Below are 17,836 nucleotides of genomic sequence, written 5' to 3' on the forward strand. Positions count from 1 at the left end.
GAATACATCAAAGGCTATCATAGGTAGTCTCATTAGTTTTTGGAAAAAAAAAAAAACGATCTCTGCATTTGAAGCATAAAGGCACTCATTTAAGAGCCTCATGAACATCATGTATCTTGCTTTTAAAAAATATTCACCAGCTTTACATCTGGCATATTAGATTGCTAAGATGATATAGGGATATTTGAGGAGGAAATCCACTGGAGGAGGAGCAAGTTATAACTTAGAGTAAGTGCTGAAGAGGGAGGCGTGAAGGATCCATGTCTGAGACAGTGGTTCTGGGAACCCGTGCCCTCAGCACAGAGGAGAGAAAGGAAGGAGGAGCGTGGGGGTGGGGCGTGCAGGGGCAGCAGCTGACCGACCTGAAGGAGCAACACTCTCCACCTGTGGAAGGGACGGACTGCTCCCAGGCAACTCCAGAAAGCACACCCAAGATCCCTGACGAGATTTCAGCTGAAGGAAAAGACATTTCTAAAATAGTTCTATAGATTCGGTTGCTTTGCAAGGCATTGACATCCCAGGATGAAAGAATCAAGCTGTTGTGGCAGTGTTCTAGAGAGTATTCCTACATCAAAGGGGGGGGTCAAGGTAGAATGTCAGGCACCCTGTTCACTTACTCACCTCTAGTGATTTGGGGATAGATCAGATAACCAAGGCACCATGCCAAGCCCATTACCTGATTACCCTAATTCTTACAATGATCTGTAAGATGTGCTGGGTCCTCCTGCCTTCCCAGCACTGGAGACTCCATCGTTTGCCACAGAGACACATGTGTCCTGTTAACGGGGGAGGGCACCGTTAGAAGATCTCGCTGGATGCAGGAAGGAGAGCTTCTGGAGCCACCAGCCACATTTCAAACTCCCCTGACGAAATCTGAGCTTCTTTTCAACATTGATCACTCTGGCCAAAGCAACTTCTCTTGGACCCTCACAGACACACTGGAAACAAAGGTCATGCCCGTGCCACTGGGAGCCCGTTCCTACTGGGCGCTCAGCACTCTGACGTTTGGTGATCACACCTCCTAGGCAGGGTCATTTTGATTTGGGATTGGTCTCTGATGACAACTGTCATTATTGGAGAATCTGGTTTTGACATGGCTGGTGATCACTTCTAGAAAGCACACCTGAATGGAGGTGGGATCCGTGGCTCATACCCATTCCTTCCTGTCACATGCCAGCTGCCCTGGAAAAGTGTGTGGCAGTGTCTACAACAGCAATCTGATCTCATGCCATCCCATGAGCCCACCAGCCCTCCTCGTCCCTGTCCCCCACCTGTAAATGTGTTCCATAACCCCCTCCACGAAATGCTATGTGGGATTCATGGGGGCAATCTCCATGTCATTCCATTTTACTGTCAGCTTAACTCTGTCCAGTAAATAAATCTATAGTAATGACTTAGCTTGGCTGACATTTGGCCTCCAGAATACTGGGAAAATGGAGAGTTGGAAATGAAATTAGCTGAGCATCTTAGCTCTCCAGGCTCCTAAATTTGATGCAAAAAGTTTGGTATTTGTTGATCCTTTCTTCCTTAAGTAGAAAAACTTCAGCCCCAGGAGGCAATAAAGCAACTTTAAATCTTGCCCCGGGTATAGCAAAGCTGGCTGAAGCATGCATTTGATTGCATACAAAATGTGAACAGAGTAGCCTGAATTCCCCCCTAGCAACTTCCAAGCACGATGAGCTCAGCTGCAAGAATGCAATACATTGCAGATGGGCTTATGCTGTCCATTCATTTGCAGAAATTTGTAGACAATTAAGCTGTCCCCTGAGTACAGGTATCTGCTCTGGTTAGCCAGGGACTGGCTAGGATTTGCTGTCTCTCCTCCACAACATTACAGCCATAACCCAGTGTTCTGGGTTAACTGGTCTAAGGAGTCCCCTATGGGCTTGCCAGGGTGGTGGCCACCAGCAGCCCTGGGGCAGGTAGAGCCCAGTGTTCATAGCGGCTCTGGAGTCACTGAGGCTGAGGAGCTAGGTGGCTTTGGAGGAGAATCTTACATCCATGGTGACTGCACAGGAAGACAGAGCCAGACACAAACTTCACAGACAGAGTCGTGGTTCTGATGGCCCCACTCTCCTGTTGGAAAATGACCAATGAACAGAGGAGGAGACGGGACTTATATAGGTTATACTGAGAGGTGACTCAGTTAATGCCAGAGTGTGTCTAATGGAGGGTGTGCGGTCAGCGGTCAGTGGGCCAGATGGAGGGTGTGGCGTCAGTGGTCAGTATTTGTGCGTGTCCCTCTGCGGTATCTATTGTACTTTTCCTGAGAAAGGACTTATTTGGGGAAGGGCCAATGCTTTGGCTTCTTCCTGGAGCCTGCCAATCTAGGCTTGGAAGGCTGTTTTTCCCCAGAGCCTGTCTTCTCCCTGGGAAAGGGTGTCTTGGGAGAGGATTTCTTTTTCACTCCCTTTTCCCAGGGCTTACTATTTGGGGGTTTGTCATTCTCTGTGTCTAATTCATGGACCTCAGGAACCCAGCACCGTGGTTCTCCCTGCAAGGTGCCGACTGGATGCAGGGAGAATGCAGGGTGCCTGGCAGGGTGCCTGGTATGGGACAAGTACCCAGTAGCATTTCCTCGGGCAGACTTAGTGAGGATGCCAGGTAAGTGCAGGGTTAGGAAGGTCAAGGAAACCACTGATGTCACCTTGAGTCTTGAGGCTGGACAATAAGCCTCAGAGTCTCCTACGGACTTGGTTCCTTCAAGTCAAACCCCAAAAGCATCACAACTGTGTATGGAAACATCGGTGGCTCCCGCTGCCTTGGGAACAGGTGTGGCCTTTTTACCTAGACGCACGGGGCTCTCCACAGCGGCCTGGTGACCCTCTGGAATCTCCCTTCTGCCCCAGGGTTCCAGTTTCTGCAGGGCTTGGCCATATTAAAATCGCTCCTCTCAGTCGACAGCTGAGAATGGGAATGAAGGAGAGAAGCTGGGGCTTCTTGTAGGACTTGTGTGGTTTTTCTCTGGCTTGTTATGGGAAGCAAAGACAGGGACCAGGAAGCCAGAGGGCCTGGGCGTTCCCGGGCCACTTCTCGCCTGTCTGAATGTTGGGCTGTGAAGGTCCCCCGCTGCTGCTCTATGTTCAGGTGTGGAGATTCTCGGCAGGGGTGGGGGGTGGGGGTTGTTGTCCTCAGCTGGGGTACCGTGGGAGCAAGCAGTGACGACCAAGACCTGGACTAGGTCCCAGCCAACAGTCAGTCCAGAGCAGGCGTCTCGCTATTCTCCTCGAGTCCAGGGACACCTTGCCCAGTTAGTTCTACTCTGCACCTTGACAGGGGTCACAGGGGGACTCTATGGAAACAGACTTGTGACTCACAGTTCCTCAAGCAGGAGGTACGCTGGGCATCAGGTTGGAGGGCAGGAAGGGGCGGGCAGAGGCCGGGCGAGGAGGAGCCTGGTGCCTGCAGGAGGCCAGTGCTGCCTGGAGTGCGATCCCACCTGGAGGCCTGCACAGGGCCCATAGCCTAGCAGTCGTGGTCTTGCAGCTTCCCTTTCCGTTTCCCGGTCCCCACATCAGCAGTGAAAAGAGGCCCAGTCCGTGAAAACACCAGGAGATCATAACATCTTCTGAATGTCCAGAGCAGATGCAGGCACACGGCCAGCAGGGGACTCAGGGTGGCCAGGGCGGGGTGAGCAGGGGAGAGATGGCAAATGGGCAGGAGGTTTCTTTCAGGGTGATAGAAATGTTCTAAAATTAGCTGTGATGATTGGGCAACTCTGGGAATTTCCTAATAACCATTAGGATTATTTGCACATTTCAAACAGGTGGATTCTATGGTATTTAAATTATGCTTCAATAATGCTTTTAAAATGTGACGGGGAGAAGGCTCCAGCAGGGGAGCCCGCCCTTCTCTTTCTGCTGATCCCATGCTCAGATTCACGGCTGGGGAGGCCCAGGGTGTTCCTGGAGGTCGGGTTGGGGAGAGCAAGAAGTGGTCGCTTAGCTCCAGCTTTCAGTCTGACCACACAGCGGTCATGATTTTTCTTATGTTCAGTTTCCATCATCCTCTGTTCTCAGCCTTCTCATGGCTCACATGCACCTCACGCACAGTGAGAGCAGAGTTGGCTGCACGGTGGACACAGCTCTCCAGGGTGTCCAGCCCCCTCCCCAGGCCTGCTGCCTCCTGCCCTCCCAGCACTCTGCTCAGGCCCAAAGGTGCTGCCTCACTGTAGCTGGGACCTGCCTCTGCTGACCCTCCTCCTGAGGCCCACGGGCTCCTCCTCCTCTGTCCTCCAAGCCTCCTTCTCCACCCTTCTGGGCCCCATCCTGAGGTCAGCACATCCCCCTGCACACTGCCAGGCCCTCTCAACAGGGGCTCCTGAGCTGTGTGTCCCTGTCTTCTCTGAGTGCCACCCATCCCGACTCTGGAGCGCAGGCTCCCTGAGCACAGAGGACGGCTTGTTCTGTCACACTCTGCCCATCCCGGATGCCTCAAGAAGGGCGCAGTAGGTATTTTTGAAGACACGGATGAATTAATTAATTAATAAATATAAATCTACTCCCTTTTCATGCCTCTCTCCTCCCCATGATTCTGATCCTCCCCCATTGCCCTGCCCCCTTTTCTGTCCCTCACAATTTCAGATCTCTCTGTATTTTTCATATCTTCTTGGAAACTGTACAGTGGGACACTCTAGGTAGCGTCCAGTTCCTCCTGAGCTTGGGGAATGGAAAAACAGGTGAGGCTATAAACCCAAATTCATGAGATCAGAGGATGAAGGCCAGGGAGACGGGGGCTGTTCAGGTGGGATCCACTTCTGCAGTAGCCTCTGGAAAGCCCTGTCCTGTGCCTGGAGCAAGATGGTCAGCAGCTGCTGCTGGCCTCTAGGTGGTCCAGGCTCCAGCACTCAGAGGGATCACTATCCAGAGAGAGCAGAGACTGCAGGGAGGATGACACTGCCTGGTGGCAAAGGTGTCCCCAGCAATCTCTCTTCTGCTCACCTCTGTATGCATGTGACTCTTCTGTGGCCGAGTGGCCATGTTTATTGGGTTGTGTGTTGTAGGAAGTGTGTGGGAAGGTGTGATGGGTGTTGCGGGCATGGGATGTGGGTCTGTTGCCTGTGCAGGTGGTCGTGTGGGTGAGACCCTAAAAGTGGATTCTGGTGTATGTACTTGGGTGTGTGTGTAAGCCCATAGACACGTGAAAGTTTGTGTTTGATGTGAGAGAATATTTCATCTAGCGAATCTGGAAATCCGGAAGTGGCTGCGTGTAGGCAGGTGTGCTTAGATCTGGCTTTAGGCCTCCCACCGAGAATGACTCACTCCTAAAAGGGACGCAGTGGTCAGTCCCACTTCCTCCCTCCCCTCTCCTATGCTAAGTCCTATCCATTGCTTTTGTGCAGCTCTTTAGAGAGCACCGGCCATGCCCACGGGCACTTTCCCTTCCATTCCAGCTTGTGAGAGAAATGGGGGATTTGCTGTGCTCTGGGATCTGGAATGAAACGAGAATCACATGTGGGTGTGGACTGTGCTTTCTAAAGTGACGCTAGTGAGCATGGTGGCACCTGGATCTGCCTATGGCCCGTGGCTGTCAGTCAAGGCAGGTTTGATGCTCCTAGTTGACTCTCATCACACAGAGGTGCATGGCTTCCAAGCACATAGACAGATGCATCAGCACAGAGCTGATCCCAGCAGACACCTCAGGAGCATGCGTGTCAGCAAACATGCAGTGACAGACACACACACACAAACCAGGCAGGCAGAATCACGGACCTGAAATTCAGTGATGGACAATACCGAGGTTCTGCCCACTACGTGGGAAGAAGGTAAGAGTGGGCGGAGGGAGAGGGTCTTTCACCAGCCACAGTCCCAGGTGCACACCCTGGTGACTCAGTTGCATGCACAGGGAGCCTCTTGGGATCAGTCACCGCCCCACAGCCTGTCAGGGCCAGAGGGCCTTTCCATGGCTTGGAGCCCCCTCCTCTTCTTGGCACTGCAGATTCAGGCTGACTCCCTGTGCTTGTCGCTCACTCCTGGGGTACCGTGAGGGGTGGGCCAGTGGACTGGGAGGGGGCCTGGTAGGTGGCAAGGACAGCAGAGGTGGATATGGATGGGGCTCTGGCCCCATGAGGACAAAAGATCCCTCATCCACAGGCGGAATACAAGCAGGCCCTTTGAGACCAAGCCCAGAGTGTGTCCTGAAGAGGCAGCATGTCATCTCCCTGTTCCCGGGGGCAGCGAGTAGGACCTGGGTGGCTCCCTGCATTCCCATGGGACTCAGATCTCTCTGAGTGCCCTCCCAGGCACTCCCAGGCACTCCCTCCTCCGGGGCTCATGATTTTTCAGCTGTAAACGAGCCGTATATGTTGTGCGTGTTTCCCACTCTCTCCACCCTGGATATCCCAGTAGGATCTGCACATGCTGCACAGCAGTTTAGGGTGCATACAGCCCGCTCTGTTTCCCATCGTCTTTTCTGTTTCTCTGTTTCTACCTTCTGTGCTTTTCTTTTATGCTTATTTTTTTAATATTTATTTTTTTAGTTGTAGTTGTCAATACCTTTATCTTTTTATTTATTTTTTATGTGGTGCTGAGGATGGAACCCAGGGCCTTGCACGCCCTACGTGAGCGCTCTACCACAGAGCCCCAGCCCAGCCCTGTGCTGGTTTTACCCTTTCTGCTCTTTCTTTTCCTGCCATCTGTGTACAGATGCCCATCTGTCTGCCTCTGCTTGCCCATCACATCTATTGCTTTCTTAGAGACCAGTCTTGACCTTGGGGGTCACTGAGGTTTTCTGTTTCCATACCATGTACCATTAACGTAGGACAATGTGTCCAGTACGGTGTTCTCTCTGTTCCTACATATTTTATCCTCTACCTTCTCTCTCCATTTGGGTGCACTGGATGGACATATGATCTCTCTGCAGTCTCTTCACTGATTAAGGAGGGTTATGATTGGCTCGGGGGTCTGTTGTGAGAGACCTCGTCTCTGCATTGAACACTTAGATCGTTTTTCACGTTTGCCCCTTATAAATTATGTGTCACTAAGCATCTTTCGGCACACAGTTCTGTTCTTTGGAAGCTGATCATTTGGATGTATTCTCAAGTGAAATTACAAAGTAAAGGATGTGCGCGTTTGCAAGGCTCTCAAAAAATAATGTTGCTCAATTGCTTCCACGAGAAGGTGTCTAGTTTATGCTCCAGCAGAATCAAAAGAGGGACTATTTATAGAAGCGTCCAGAGACCTGGCTGATCTTGGATTTTTTAAAAGTAAATTTTCCTTTAAAACTATAGTGTGCACACACACCCACACATACACACACTCACACCCAGAGACTCCTATGGGGCCAGGGGATAATGATGGCATGGAATTATTTTTTACCATTGTGACTTTGATAGAAACTTGCCTAAAGTTCGACGTGCTTACTTGTAGTGATATGGAAGAAAACTATGATTAGTATGCTGTGTTAGATGAGGTTCATTTACATTTTGAACGTGATATTCTATTCAGCTCTCTTTCAGTCTTCTGCTGGGGTCAGGGAGAAAGCCTGTGCTTGGTGCTGATGCCCCTGTAGTACCACCCAGACCCTTCTTTGCTCCTTCTAACAAGAAAGCTCTCTTTCCATATGCAGCGGTTTCTGGCTCAACTTTTAGCATATCTGTCGGTCTCCAGTGTACTTATTTTTATGTTTTCTTCTTTTAATATAATGTGATACTGGTGCTTGGTCTAAAATATTTATATAAGATTCCCTTTGTTAAACACATGTATTTAATTTAAAAAGGTGGGTTACAGACAGCGCTAGGCTGGGAGATGCCGCTTGGGGAGCACATTCCAGCTGCTGCCCTCCAATAGCGCCGCCCTTTGAAGAAGCCTGGGCTGCGCAGCTGCCTGACACCTGCCATGGCTTGGAACTCTATGACTGCCCCCTTGGTCCCTGTCCACTTGGGAGTCTAAGGACCTTTCAGGTGGTCATGGGAAGAGTCAATCAGTGCAGTTCCACCCAGGTGAACGGTCCCCTTCTTCAGTGGATTGAGAATGGAGACATAACCACTGAGCATCAGGAGTGTGCTGAGAAGGGAGGGATCTCGGGCAGGTATCATAGCTCAGTGACAGCTACCGTGAATCATGAGCCTGGTTCTAACTGTGCCCTTGGAATGCCAAGGAGTCGGATCGGCAGTGTCCAGCCATGCATTGGTACAACAGAGGAGCCTGCTCTCAAGGCCAAGGGCTGTGGCTTTTCTGTGGGAGATTTTAATCAGCTGGTTTCCTTTTCTTTTCCAGGATATATTTAAGTTTGCAAGAACTTCTCCTGTCCCAAGGCAGAAGAGGTCCATTGTGGTGTCGCCCATTCTGATTCCAGAGAACCAGAGACAGCCCTTCCCAAGGGACGTTGGCAAGGTAAGTCAGAGGAGTGACAGGTGGGAAAGCACGCTTTCAATTAAGGGACCCGTGCGCAGGCCAGGCTGGCTGGTGACCAGCTGAAACCGGCCTCGACTTCTGTACACAAGAGGCCAGAAGGATTTAGGTGAGAAAAAAAAGTTCAAAAGATCATCCAAAAGGCAGGGTGGGCACGTGCGCAGACAGCACAACAGCTCTGAGTCTGGCGGCCTGGAGATCTGCATGGTGGGAGACATGCTGTGTGACATGGTTGGGTGCCCTCGGTTACCAAATGGGCTCTGTCCTGAGACACAATGGCCAGGTGACCAGCCAGACCGGGCCCTCAGGACAGCAGTGTTGACATGTGTCTTCACTGAGATCCTTGTTTTCCAAATGTCCAGCTCTAGCAATTCCACTGGGTCAGCTCTCTAGAAACTGAGCCAGATCAAGAGAATCCAGTCACCCTCCCCAGATCCAGAAACACCGTTGCACAAATCAGAACAACTGTGCTGGAAAGATGTAGTCCCTGTGAACCGGGCCACAGTCCCCCTGTTGACTTGTCTCAGAAACAAAATTTCAAAAGGTTGCGTTTAGTGATGGGGTTGGTTGTTATTGAAGATTCGTAAATCAGGTGGCATCCCACCTAGGAAGTAGCCAGGCGTCCTGCGGAGCTGGCAGAAAGGGTTGGCAGTGAATACGGAAAAGGCTAAATGAGTGGGCATTTAATGACACTAAATGAGTGGGCATGTCAAAGTCACATGCCTTGTGGGGTTGCTGTGACCTGCTGGCTTGGCGACTGGGCCCCTTAAGCCAGAAAACAGTGGCATCTTAAGGTTGACGGCGATCGTGAGGCATGAACATGACTCACTGTCTTTGGTCTGGTCTGTTGGACCAGGTGCAGGAGCTTAGTCCAAAATATTGTCTTCCTATAAATTTAATTGACCATTTGCCAATACGTTTCCCCCCCATTGGGCAGTCAACCTGGAGAAGCACATTTTAACCTGTGAATTATTTTCTGGTGAACCTGAAATTTGAACACTGGCAGTTACTTGAATGAATGATCTTAATGGCTGGTGTAATTAGTCTACTAATTCATTTATTAAATAAAATGGACGGCCTGTTACACACCAGACCCGGTGCTGGGCCTGGGCGACTGTGGCTGTGGGCAAGTGGACAGCAGCGCTCAGGTTCCTACTGGGGTGACCGACACTCATTCCCACGAATGAGCAAATAAGCAAGAGGTTCCTACTGGGGTGACCGACACTCATTCCCATGAATGAGCAAATAAGCAAGAGAATTAGAGAATTAAATGCCTTGAAGACAGAGCACGGCGACATAAGAACAGGAGCTGGTGGCAGGACCTGGGCTGGACGGGGGTGTCGGCACAGATGGTAGGGCTGCTGGGGCGGTGACATTGGAGAGAGCTGGGAGGGTGAGACAGGGACAGCGTGGAAGGCCTGGGTACACACGTCTTGGCAAAGGGAACTGCAGGGGAGGCCTGAGGTGGGCAGGGGGGAGAGCCTGAGGGGGCAGCGCCCGGGGACCCAGCACCCTAAGCAAGGCCAATGGTGGGGGGCAGGGGAGGCCAGCTGCCCGGGAGGCCCTGGAACATAGGGGTTTCCACAAGGGAGCAGCAGAGGCTCCCCAGGGAGTGAGTGGGACCAGTAGAAGGGAGGGGAGGGATTGTGGAGGGCCATGTGGGAGATGAGGGTGACGTGGAAATCTGTTTCTATTAGAAATCAGAAAGTTATAATCCAACGTCCAGTTAACTTCAACTGCTCCTGAGCCGAAGTTGGCGTTTTAATTCTGTGTCCCTAGTATAGTTTCCTTCAGTCTCACAGTCAGCTCTCAGTCTCTTGCTGGGTAGCTTTCCCAAGAGTCCTTCCCAGAGCTGCTGAATGGACTGGTAAAGCGCAGCCACCGTGGGCCCCTCTCCTGTGCCCTTTCTGCATGTTGCAGCCTCCAAGGGCCACGATGCCTTCACACGGAGGATCACCTCTTGACCCTTGTGTGTACCCACTACCTAGACTCCACAAAGCCACTGCCTTTACAAGTGTGATAGGTGACTAATGTCACAATGTGTACGACCCCCAAGCCTCCAGGGGTTTCTTACAGAACAATTGCTCTGCCTTGCAAAAATCTGGTTTTCTTTTTTGTCTACACCCCTGAAGCAACACATTTCCCTCTCTGTGCAAATGATTTTCATTCATTCGCCTTATTCTTTTCTTTAAGTCTTCCATCTTCTTCTCAACAGCTCTGCCTGTACCTGATAAGCTGAGCTCATTAGAGCCATGTAGGAGCACGCAGGTGGTGTCTCCAGTGAGTGCTAGGGAGTGGGGACAGGGCACAAGGGAGGAAGTGCTCTGGCCCACAAACACCTCCACCTTCACAAATAGGTCCTTAGACGCAGGTTTAGAATGCTTCTTGGAGAAGAGATTCTGTGGCTAACAAAAATGTAAACCCACTTGGGTTCCTTGGCTTCCCCCAGAAGCAGACCTTCAGGCAAGAATTCAAACACAAGAGAGTTCATTTAGAAAGTGGAGGGGAGACCTGTAAGGAAGTGAGACAGGAGGGGCAGGAGCCAGGAAATAAGCTCAGGTTCCAGCCCTCAACCATGTGGAGACTCCAGTCTCAAAGGGAAGCTCCAGCAAGTGCTGTGAAGCCGCTCTCTACTTATCCGGCCCACAGGGCAGGTGCAGGAATTTGTACACTGCTCAAGTATTCACCCCCCCAGAAGCCTTGGGCCTGGGTGTGAATTCTCCAGCACACCCAGCCTGCCCTGTGCTCTGTGCACAAGCACATCAGTTTCTGAGGCTTGGAGGCAGGCTCTGGACAGAGGGGCCAGGTAAGTCTGTGAGGAGCCTGGGTGGGGCCAGGGAACAGGTTCTGGGCCCTGGTGAATCCAGCTCCATCACTTAACCTGATATAAACCTTCCTGCAGCAGCCTGGGATTTCTGTGTCTTTGTCTTATTCTCTGCTCTCCTGTTGTCTCTTGAACTGACGTTCTTGTGTCCTTGGGCCTTTGAAGCCCAGTGTATTCCCCTCTGTTCATGTCACATCTCTGAAATCAACCCAGTTCTGGCCAGCACACACACATACATTCAACCTCTGCTCCCTATAAGGCCCTGTGTGGGGAACTGGAGGCATATTGATGGAGGAGACAGACAGAATCCTTGACCGTCTGGGCTGCAGAGCAGGGGCCATGTCAGCCCGTTTGCCCAGCAGCGTGCTCAGCACTTCCCATTTCCTTCATTGAGTTCCTGTGGCCACCCCTCAAGGAACATCTCCCAATGCCAAGGAGGCAACGAGTCTTGGAGGGACCAGGCAGCCCATCGGAAGCCACACGGCTGGTTAATAGCAGAGACAAGCTTTGTGTTGGCTCTTTGAGGTTTCAAAGTCTCTGCTCTTCACCAATATGTGCAGGGGCCGCTTAAGCCAGTCTGAGAGACCTCTTCCACTCTTCCATGTGATGTAACGTGCTCCTCGCTGACAACCGCTCCCTTTAAAGCAACATTAAAATAAGTGTAATTCTTTGGCATGCACCAAAAGATAAGATGCAGGATGCGTGATATTCAAAAGAGAAGTACACTTAATGGTATGGTAAAATGGCATGGTATGGTCTAGTTGGCGAGCATGTGATTCTTGCTGCAAAAATCTTTCAGCTTTCCTATATGAATTTCATAATTATTAGAGAAAATTAAGTTTAACTAAATATTAGACTGTACTAAATGACACAGGAGTTAGCATGTTGGCATAAAGACACTTATCTTACATTTCAAGAGGGTGAATGGAGACTAGGTATCTGTTCTTGATTTTTTTTTTTTGATCATTCGTAATCTGAATTTGTTTATGTTTTTAAGTTTTTATTAGTGCAGCATAACTATATATAACAGTAGGGTTCATTGTTGCATATTCATGAATTCCTGGAAAAAGAGTTCCCAGTACCCATGGTTACAGACCCCAAGAGCAAGGTGCCCAGGGAGGGAGCCCATGGAGAACTAAAGACCCACGGAGAAGCTGGAAGGCTGTGCGGTGGCTCCAGGGATTGACAGACTCCCCAGGATTCATTTATCTGCCAAGTAATTAAATAGGCAGTGAGCAGCGGATTCCTGGATCGGGGGGTGCTCCCCATCACAGAGGGAGTCCTCTTCCAACCCCAATTGGCTGTGTCATGCTCTTGCCCTGCCCGTTGGTCAGGAGCACAGGATGAACCAAGCTTTGGAGACATGGCCCAGCACCCCCAGCTGTTCCTGGCTCTTTCCCATGCTACTTCTGCCTTAGGAAAATCTCTCCGTGTTTCTGAAGAAAGGGGAGACACCCTGGAGGGCACAAATGCACTTCCTCAACCTCCTGATTGCCCTGGTTTTTGAATTCTAGACAGAAGGGAGGAGCTGGGATGATGTGCCTGAGAGACACATGCTGCCTCCAGCAAGACCTCCCCCACCCTTCAAAGTGTGACTATTTCAAAATTTGGGCCATAAATAATTTCTCAGTTTTTCCAACTTCTGCTGATAAATATTTGATTGCGTCTTTAGAGATTTTTGAGTTTGGGGGCCTGACTGATGGGGAACAGGGGACTGTAAGTCTTGCGTGACAGCACAGAGGTCTTTGGGAGATGTATTTTATTCTGTTTTATATTAAGTTTGAAAGACAAGTCATTTATGAAATGCTTATTAGATATTCTACTTTCATCACAAACCCTTTTCATCAAAACCAATGAGCGCACATTTTACTGAAAATCCTTTTTTTATACACCTATAAATTGGTAGAATGGGCATTTGGAAGGACATCTCTAACCCCGGATGGAAGGAATATGTAATTGGACCATGTGCTCTCTGAAAAGGGAATCAACATAGATCATTAGACCAAATCGTGGAAATCACTCAAGCGGGGCTCTGCTTTGATTGTGTCATGAGTGTGAGCCCTACAGGAGGATGATTTACCGCAGTTCTGGGAGATTCTGCAGAGGTCTGGAAGTCGAGTTTATTAGAGGCCTCCGCACAGCCAAGGATTCCTGCATCCCGCTATGCCTACTGCTACAAAGAGGGGCCATCGAGTCGAATTTGCTTCACTCCATTTCATAGGCATTTGCATCTTTGGAACCCATGGTGCCAACTGCAGCCTCAGAAGCTGGACCGGAAGCTTAGGCTGGGTCCCCAGCGCCCCCCTCCTCACCCTGTGCAGAAGTGCAGGCTCAGCATGGCTGGCTCTTTCCCTGGCCTGGTGTTTTTTAGGCAGTCAGCCTTAACCTTCTGCCCCTTTTAAATCCATTGCTTCACACCCTTTGTCCAAAGCTCCATGCACACTTGTCAGAAGTCTCCCTCTATTCAGTTTTTCCCTTTTAAGAAAACTAGCAATAATTATACACCCCACATAGCTAGTACACAGGAGAGAAATTAGACTACAGGGGATCCAAGATGCCTATAGGCTCAATGCTCAAAAATTCTTCTTGGAATGAACCTCAGTGTCGCTCTCCGCATTCAGTCTTCGAGTGTGCCAGTTGTCCATATGCTCTTCTGCTTGCTTGTCCTTGAACTCTTTCCTCTTCCTGGACGCATTCTGAGCAGTCCTTGCCTGTGCTCTCGAGCACTTACACCACTGCAGGAAGTTCTGCACGACGCCGTCCAAGACCACTCCCCATGTGTGGCTAGTGACCACTCCAAGAATGGGTGGTGCAGTTGAGGAAGATTTTTAAAACTTAGTTCCAACTTGAAAACTAAGACTTGATGTGATTATTGGGAAAACTATATAAATGCAGATCAAATATAATGCATGAATTGGGATGCCCCATGAAGGTAAGATGCACAACAGATTTCAAAGACTGCACACACGTGAAGATTGGAAGACATCTCATTCATAATGTTCGTATTGATTTCCTATTAAGTTAAATATTTTGGATATATTGTTATAATTAAACTCAGTGCCATTGTCTCTTTTTATCTGTTTTGAAATGTAGCTTCTAGGGGAAAAATTGAATTAAAAGGCCCCATTGTCTTTCGACTGGACAGCATTGGCCTACAGCCTAAAGTCATCCCCTCCGTGGAATTTTTATTCGGTCCTGTCTATACATGGCCTCTCATCTCTGATGGCACTTACGTGTTTTGAGCAGCTCTGTAATTTCTTTTGCCCTTTCCTTCCCTTCCTCTTGACTGTAGTTTATTCGGCATGGTGGCCTGGTAGAGTGCCTAACACACAGAGGGGTCCCTGCTACCGTCCCCTTGAACTCTAGCCATGTCTATGGCTGGCTGCATAAGCATTCACCGGCTACTGATTAATTAAAGTGATCATAGCCTGGTTTGTTGTTAGAATGGAATTAACAGACCATTATATGATCAGTCTGGATATTTCCAACAAATTTTAATTTTCTACAATGGCATTGAGGCCACCAGTTAAATTGCTTGGCTGTCAAGCATTATGTCAGGTCATAGAAGCATTCTCAACAGATGGAGGTGAATTTGATGTTGATGGGTTTTGCACATGTGTGAGCATGTGCCTGTGGATAGAGAGGGAGAGGGAGAGAGAGGGGTGTGCGTACCTGGGTTTCTGGACTTTCTGGTACATATGATGATATTTTAAACATGAAAACACTTAAAGCTTTCACAACTGAACAGAGTCAATCCTGTTTTGGCTATCTAATAAAAGCTGTATCCACCATTAGTGAGTGTTGCCCTCCTTCTGCAAAGTTTAATTAATGATAAAACAAATTGAGTTGTTTTGGTTTTTTGCCAAATGCATGTATAGGCAAAAATGTCCTCCATGATACACATCCAGCCAGGAAGGCCCCGAGCGGAGGGAGGAGGCAGCACTTTAACCCCGAGTTTCCCACCTTTTCAGGTCTCAATTGGAAAGCGTCCTCGGGCTTTGACGTTGTGCACATTTGGCCTCAGACTAAATTTATATTTAATTATTTGTGAACATTAAAGGAGCTGGTGTTTCAGCTTGAATCAGCATCCTGGTCTTGGGGGGTGCTGGGAAGCGTTCACGTTCAGCCAAGTGTTCAACACCTGATGAGTGTCAGATCTGAGCGGAGCATGGCTGGCCCTCATCTGTTCCTCCTCGTGCCAGCCTGTGGCGTGGGTGATGCTGCACCTCTCTCAGATGAGAGGCTGAGACTGAGAGGTTGACTAGCTTGCCCAGGGTGACCCAGGGAAAGGGGGTGGGGCTGAGACCCACACCCAAGACTCTCCAGGACTGAGTCAGTGGTTGACCCACCACAGTGAAAGGGACTCAGTGTCCTTGGGCCCCTGCCGTGTGCATCGCACAGTCACAAGGATGAGAGCCGTCCGACTCTCACACACCTCAGCAGTCAGTATTTTGTCTCAGTGAGGAAACTGAGGCTTAGAGGTGTGGCGTAGCCTGGGGCAGCTTGTGGGGCAAACGGGCTCCTGTGCAAGGTGAGTCCCTGCCGTGTCGCCTCCTGCACAGCTCTGGATGGATGTCACACCACGTGGCAAGTGTTAGAGGTTCTGTTGGGGAAGGGGAGACGAGCGAGGATGGAAGCCCAGCTCGCCATTCCCCAGCGCCCGGAGAGTTGGCCAGGTAAGGGCCCCCTCCACAGCGCTCCCTTGCCCTTGGCCAGCCTACCTACACCTTGTCGGTGATAGGATGAGCTGCAGGGTGTCTGGCAGCCTGGACACAGATGGTCACACTCCCCCGGGAGTTGTCTGACATTCCGCAGCTCAAAGCCAGATGCCTCAGGCAGCAACATCCTTGTGACTGTCTCCTGAGGCAGGTGACCCTGACCTGGAGTGTTTTCTACTTTCTTTGGTATAAACGCTCCCAGAGTGAACAGTTTTAAGCCACCAGCTTGCAGAATTCCTGAATATTTAACAACAGGTTTTCCAGAAGGAGCAGGAGTTGGTCCAGCGCACTGAGCACTGACCTCAGGGCCCATAGAATGTGATCTCAGTGGAGGGTGCTCTGGCCCCAGGGGAGCCATGCTCAGTGGCATGCACCCTCCAGCTTGGAGAACTACCTGACCCTCCCACTGGTCTCCCCAGGACCCAGTTGGTCTCTTGCAGGTGAGCCTGAAGGTCACTTTTGGACAACCCAGCTGCTTTCAGAGCCTTGAGTTTCTTGTCCAAAGCCACAAAGCATGCAGAGTAGACGTGGCCCCGAGCCTTCAGGATTACATTTCTCCCTTGCACAGAAGCCCCAAGTCTGTCTCCTGAGGCTGCCAAACGCTGTGGAAATTGCCCCCAATTCTACCTGGAAAATGAGGATGGGAGAGCCGGAATCCCCCGCAGGGAGGAGCCTGGGGAGCACTTCCCCAGCATTTACTTGATGTGTCTGCATGAGGGGTCAAGGCCAGAGGTCATGTGGACAGACAGACAGCAGCCGCCTGTGCCTGGCCAGGAAGGCCACCTCTGGCTGCAGACAGTATGTTTCTGTTGGGGTCTCTGCGGACCACCCGTGCTCAGAAGGAGCCAGGAGAAGATGAAGCCAAAGCAGACAGGTCCAACTGCTTATTTTTCTTGTGAAGACATGGCTGACTCAGTCAACAAGGGTGTGGAGGAGCAAGCCCCAGGTCACAGTGGGAATGGATGGGCCCTTCCATGGTCACATTTCTAGTCCCAGATGAAGAGGAGGAGACAGAAGCTGGGCGGTGGAGAGGCTTAGGGATGGGGCGTGGGTCCGTGAAGAACCCCTGCATTTCCTTCCCTAGCTTGGAAGTAGCCTGGCCCCTGGGGTACAGCTGTGATGTACTTCTCAGGCCCCATCCCCTCTGTGAGCGGGTTTTGGAGCAGACACAAAAGCCCCCTGTTACAAGGTGAGCTGCTCCCACCTGTGGGTGCTGCACTGCAGATACGGGTGTTCCCTGTTGTGCTGGGGGGTTAAATGAAGAGATAGAAACAGAGCCTCCACTTGGGCCTCTTGAGTAGGAAAACGCTCCTCCGCACCTGAAAAACTGGGCTTCAGTCTCCATTCAGTCAGAGATTTATTGAGCTACTACTATGAGCCAGGCACCATGCTATCTGATGCTCTTGGATTCTCCCTCAAAGAACAGCCATTCAGGGGAGGACAGACCTGTGCACAGGCTAATGAGCCCTTGACAGGGAGCTCCAGGGGTCTGGAGAAGTCAAGTGGGCAAAGGAAGCAACCCCTAAGGGAATTCCCACATGATGAGCAGCAGCGGGCAAGTAAGTGAAGGTGCGGTGGAAGGAAGTTCTCCAGGCCGTGGGAGAGAGTGATCCAGTGTCCGACAGCGAGAGAGGACCGCTTGTCTGAGGAGTCGAGAATGAAGGAATATGGCTGTGCTAAATAGATCAGAAATGAGAAGTAATCAGGGGCTGGAAGACAAAGAACTCTCAAAACTACTTGACCCAGTTTGGACCTTTTTCTACAGACGACGGAAGCTGGTCAACTGGAGAGGGATGTGATCTGATCTGCATGCAGGAAGCTAGTCTGGTTGCCATGGGTAACACCTGAGGCTGAGGGAGCCGGGGGCAGGGCACATAAAGATGGAGGCTGCACCCACAGGCAACAAAGGGCAGCTGGGCAGGGAGAGGTGGGGCCGGAGCAGA

At 50.6% G+C, this 17,836-nt stretch overlaps 1 protein-coding gene across 1 annotated transcript in view; it reads left to right on the forward strand.

Annotated features, from left to right (window-relative positions):
• The window catches only part of Cdh13 (cadherin 13), an 862,179-nt gene that overhangs the window by 394,639 nt on the left and 449,704 nt on the right, over positions 1–17,836 (forward strand). The window contains exon 4 of the mRNA XM_076839513.2: positions 8,217–8,333. Coding sequence (XP_076695628.1) covers positions 8,217–8,333 — 117 coding nt within the window. The remainder of the gene's footprint in view (positions 1–8,216; positions 8,334–17,836) is intronic.

This window comes from Callospermophilus lateralis, chromosome 18 (assembly GCF_048772815.1).
Source record: "Callospermophilus lateralis isolate mCalLat2 chromosome 18, mCalLat2.hap1, whole genome shotgun sequence".
NCBI classification, from domain to species: Eukaryota; Metazoa; Chordata; class Mammalia; order Rodentia; family Sciuridae; genus Callospermophilus; species Callospermophilus lateralis.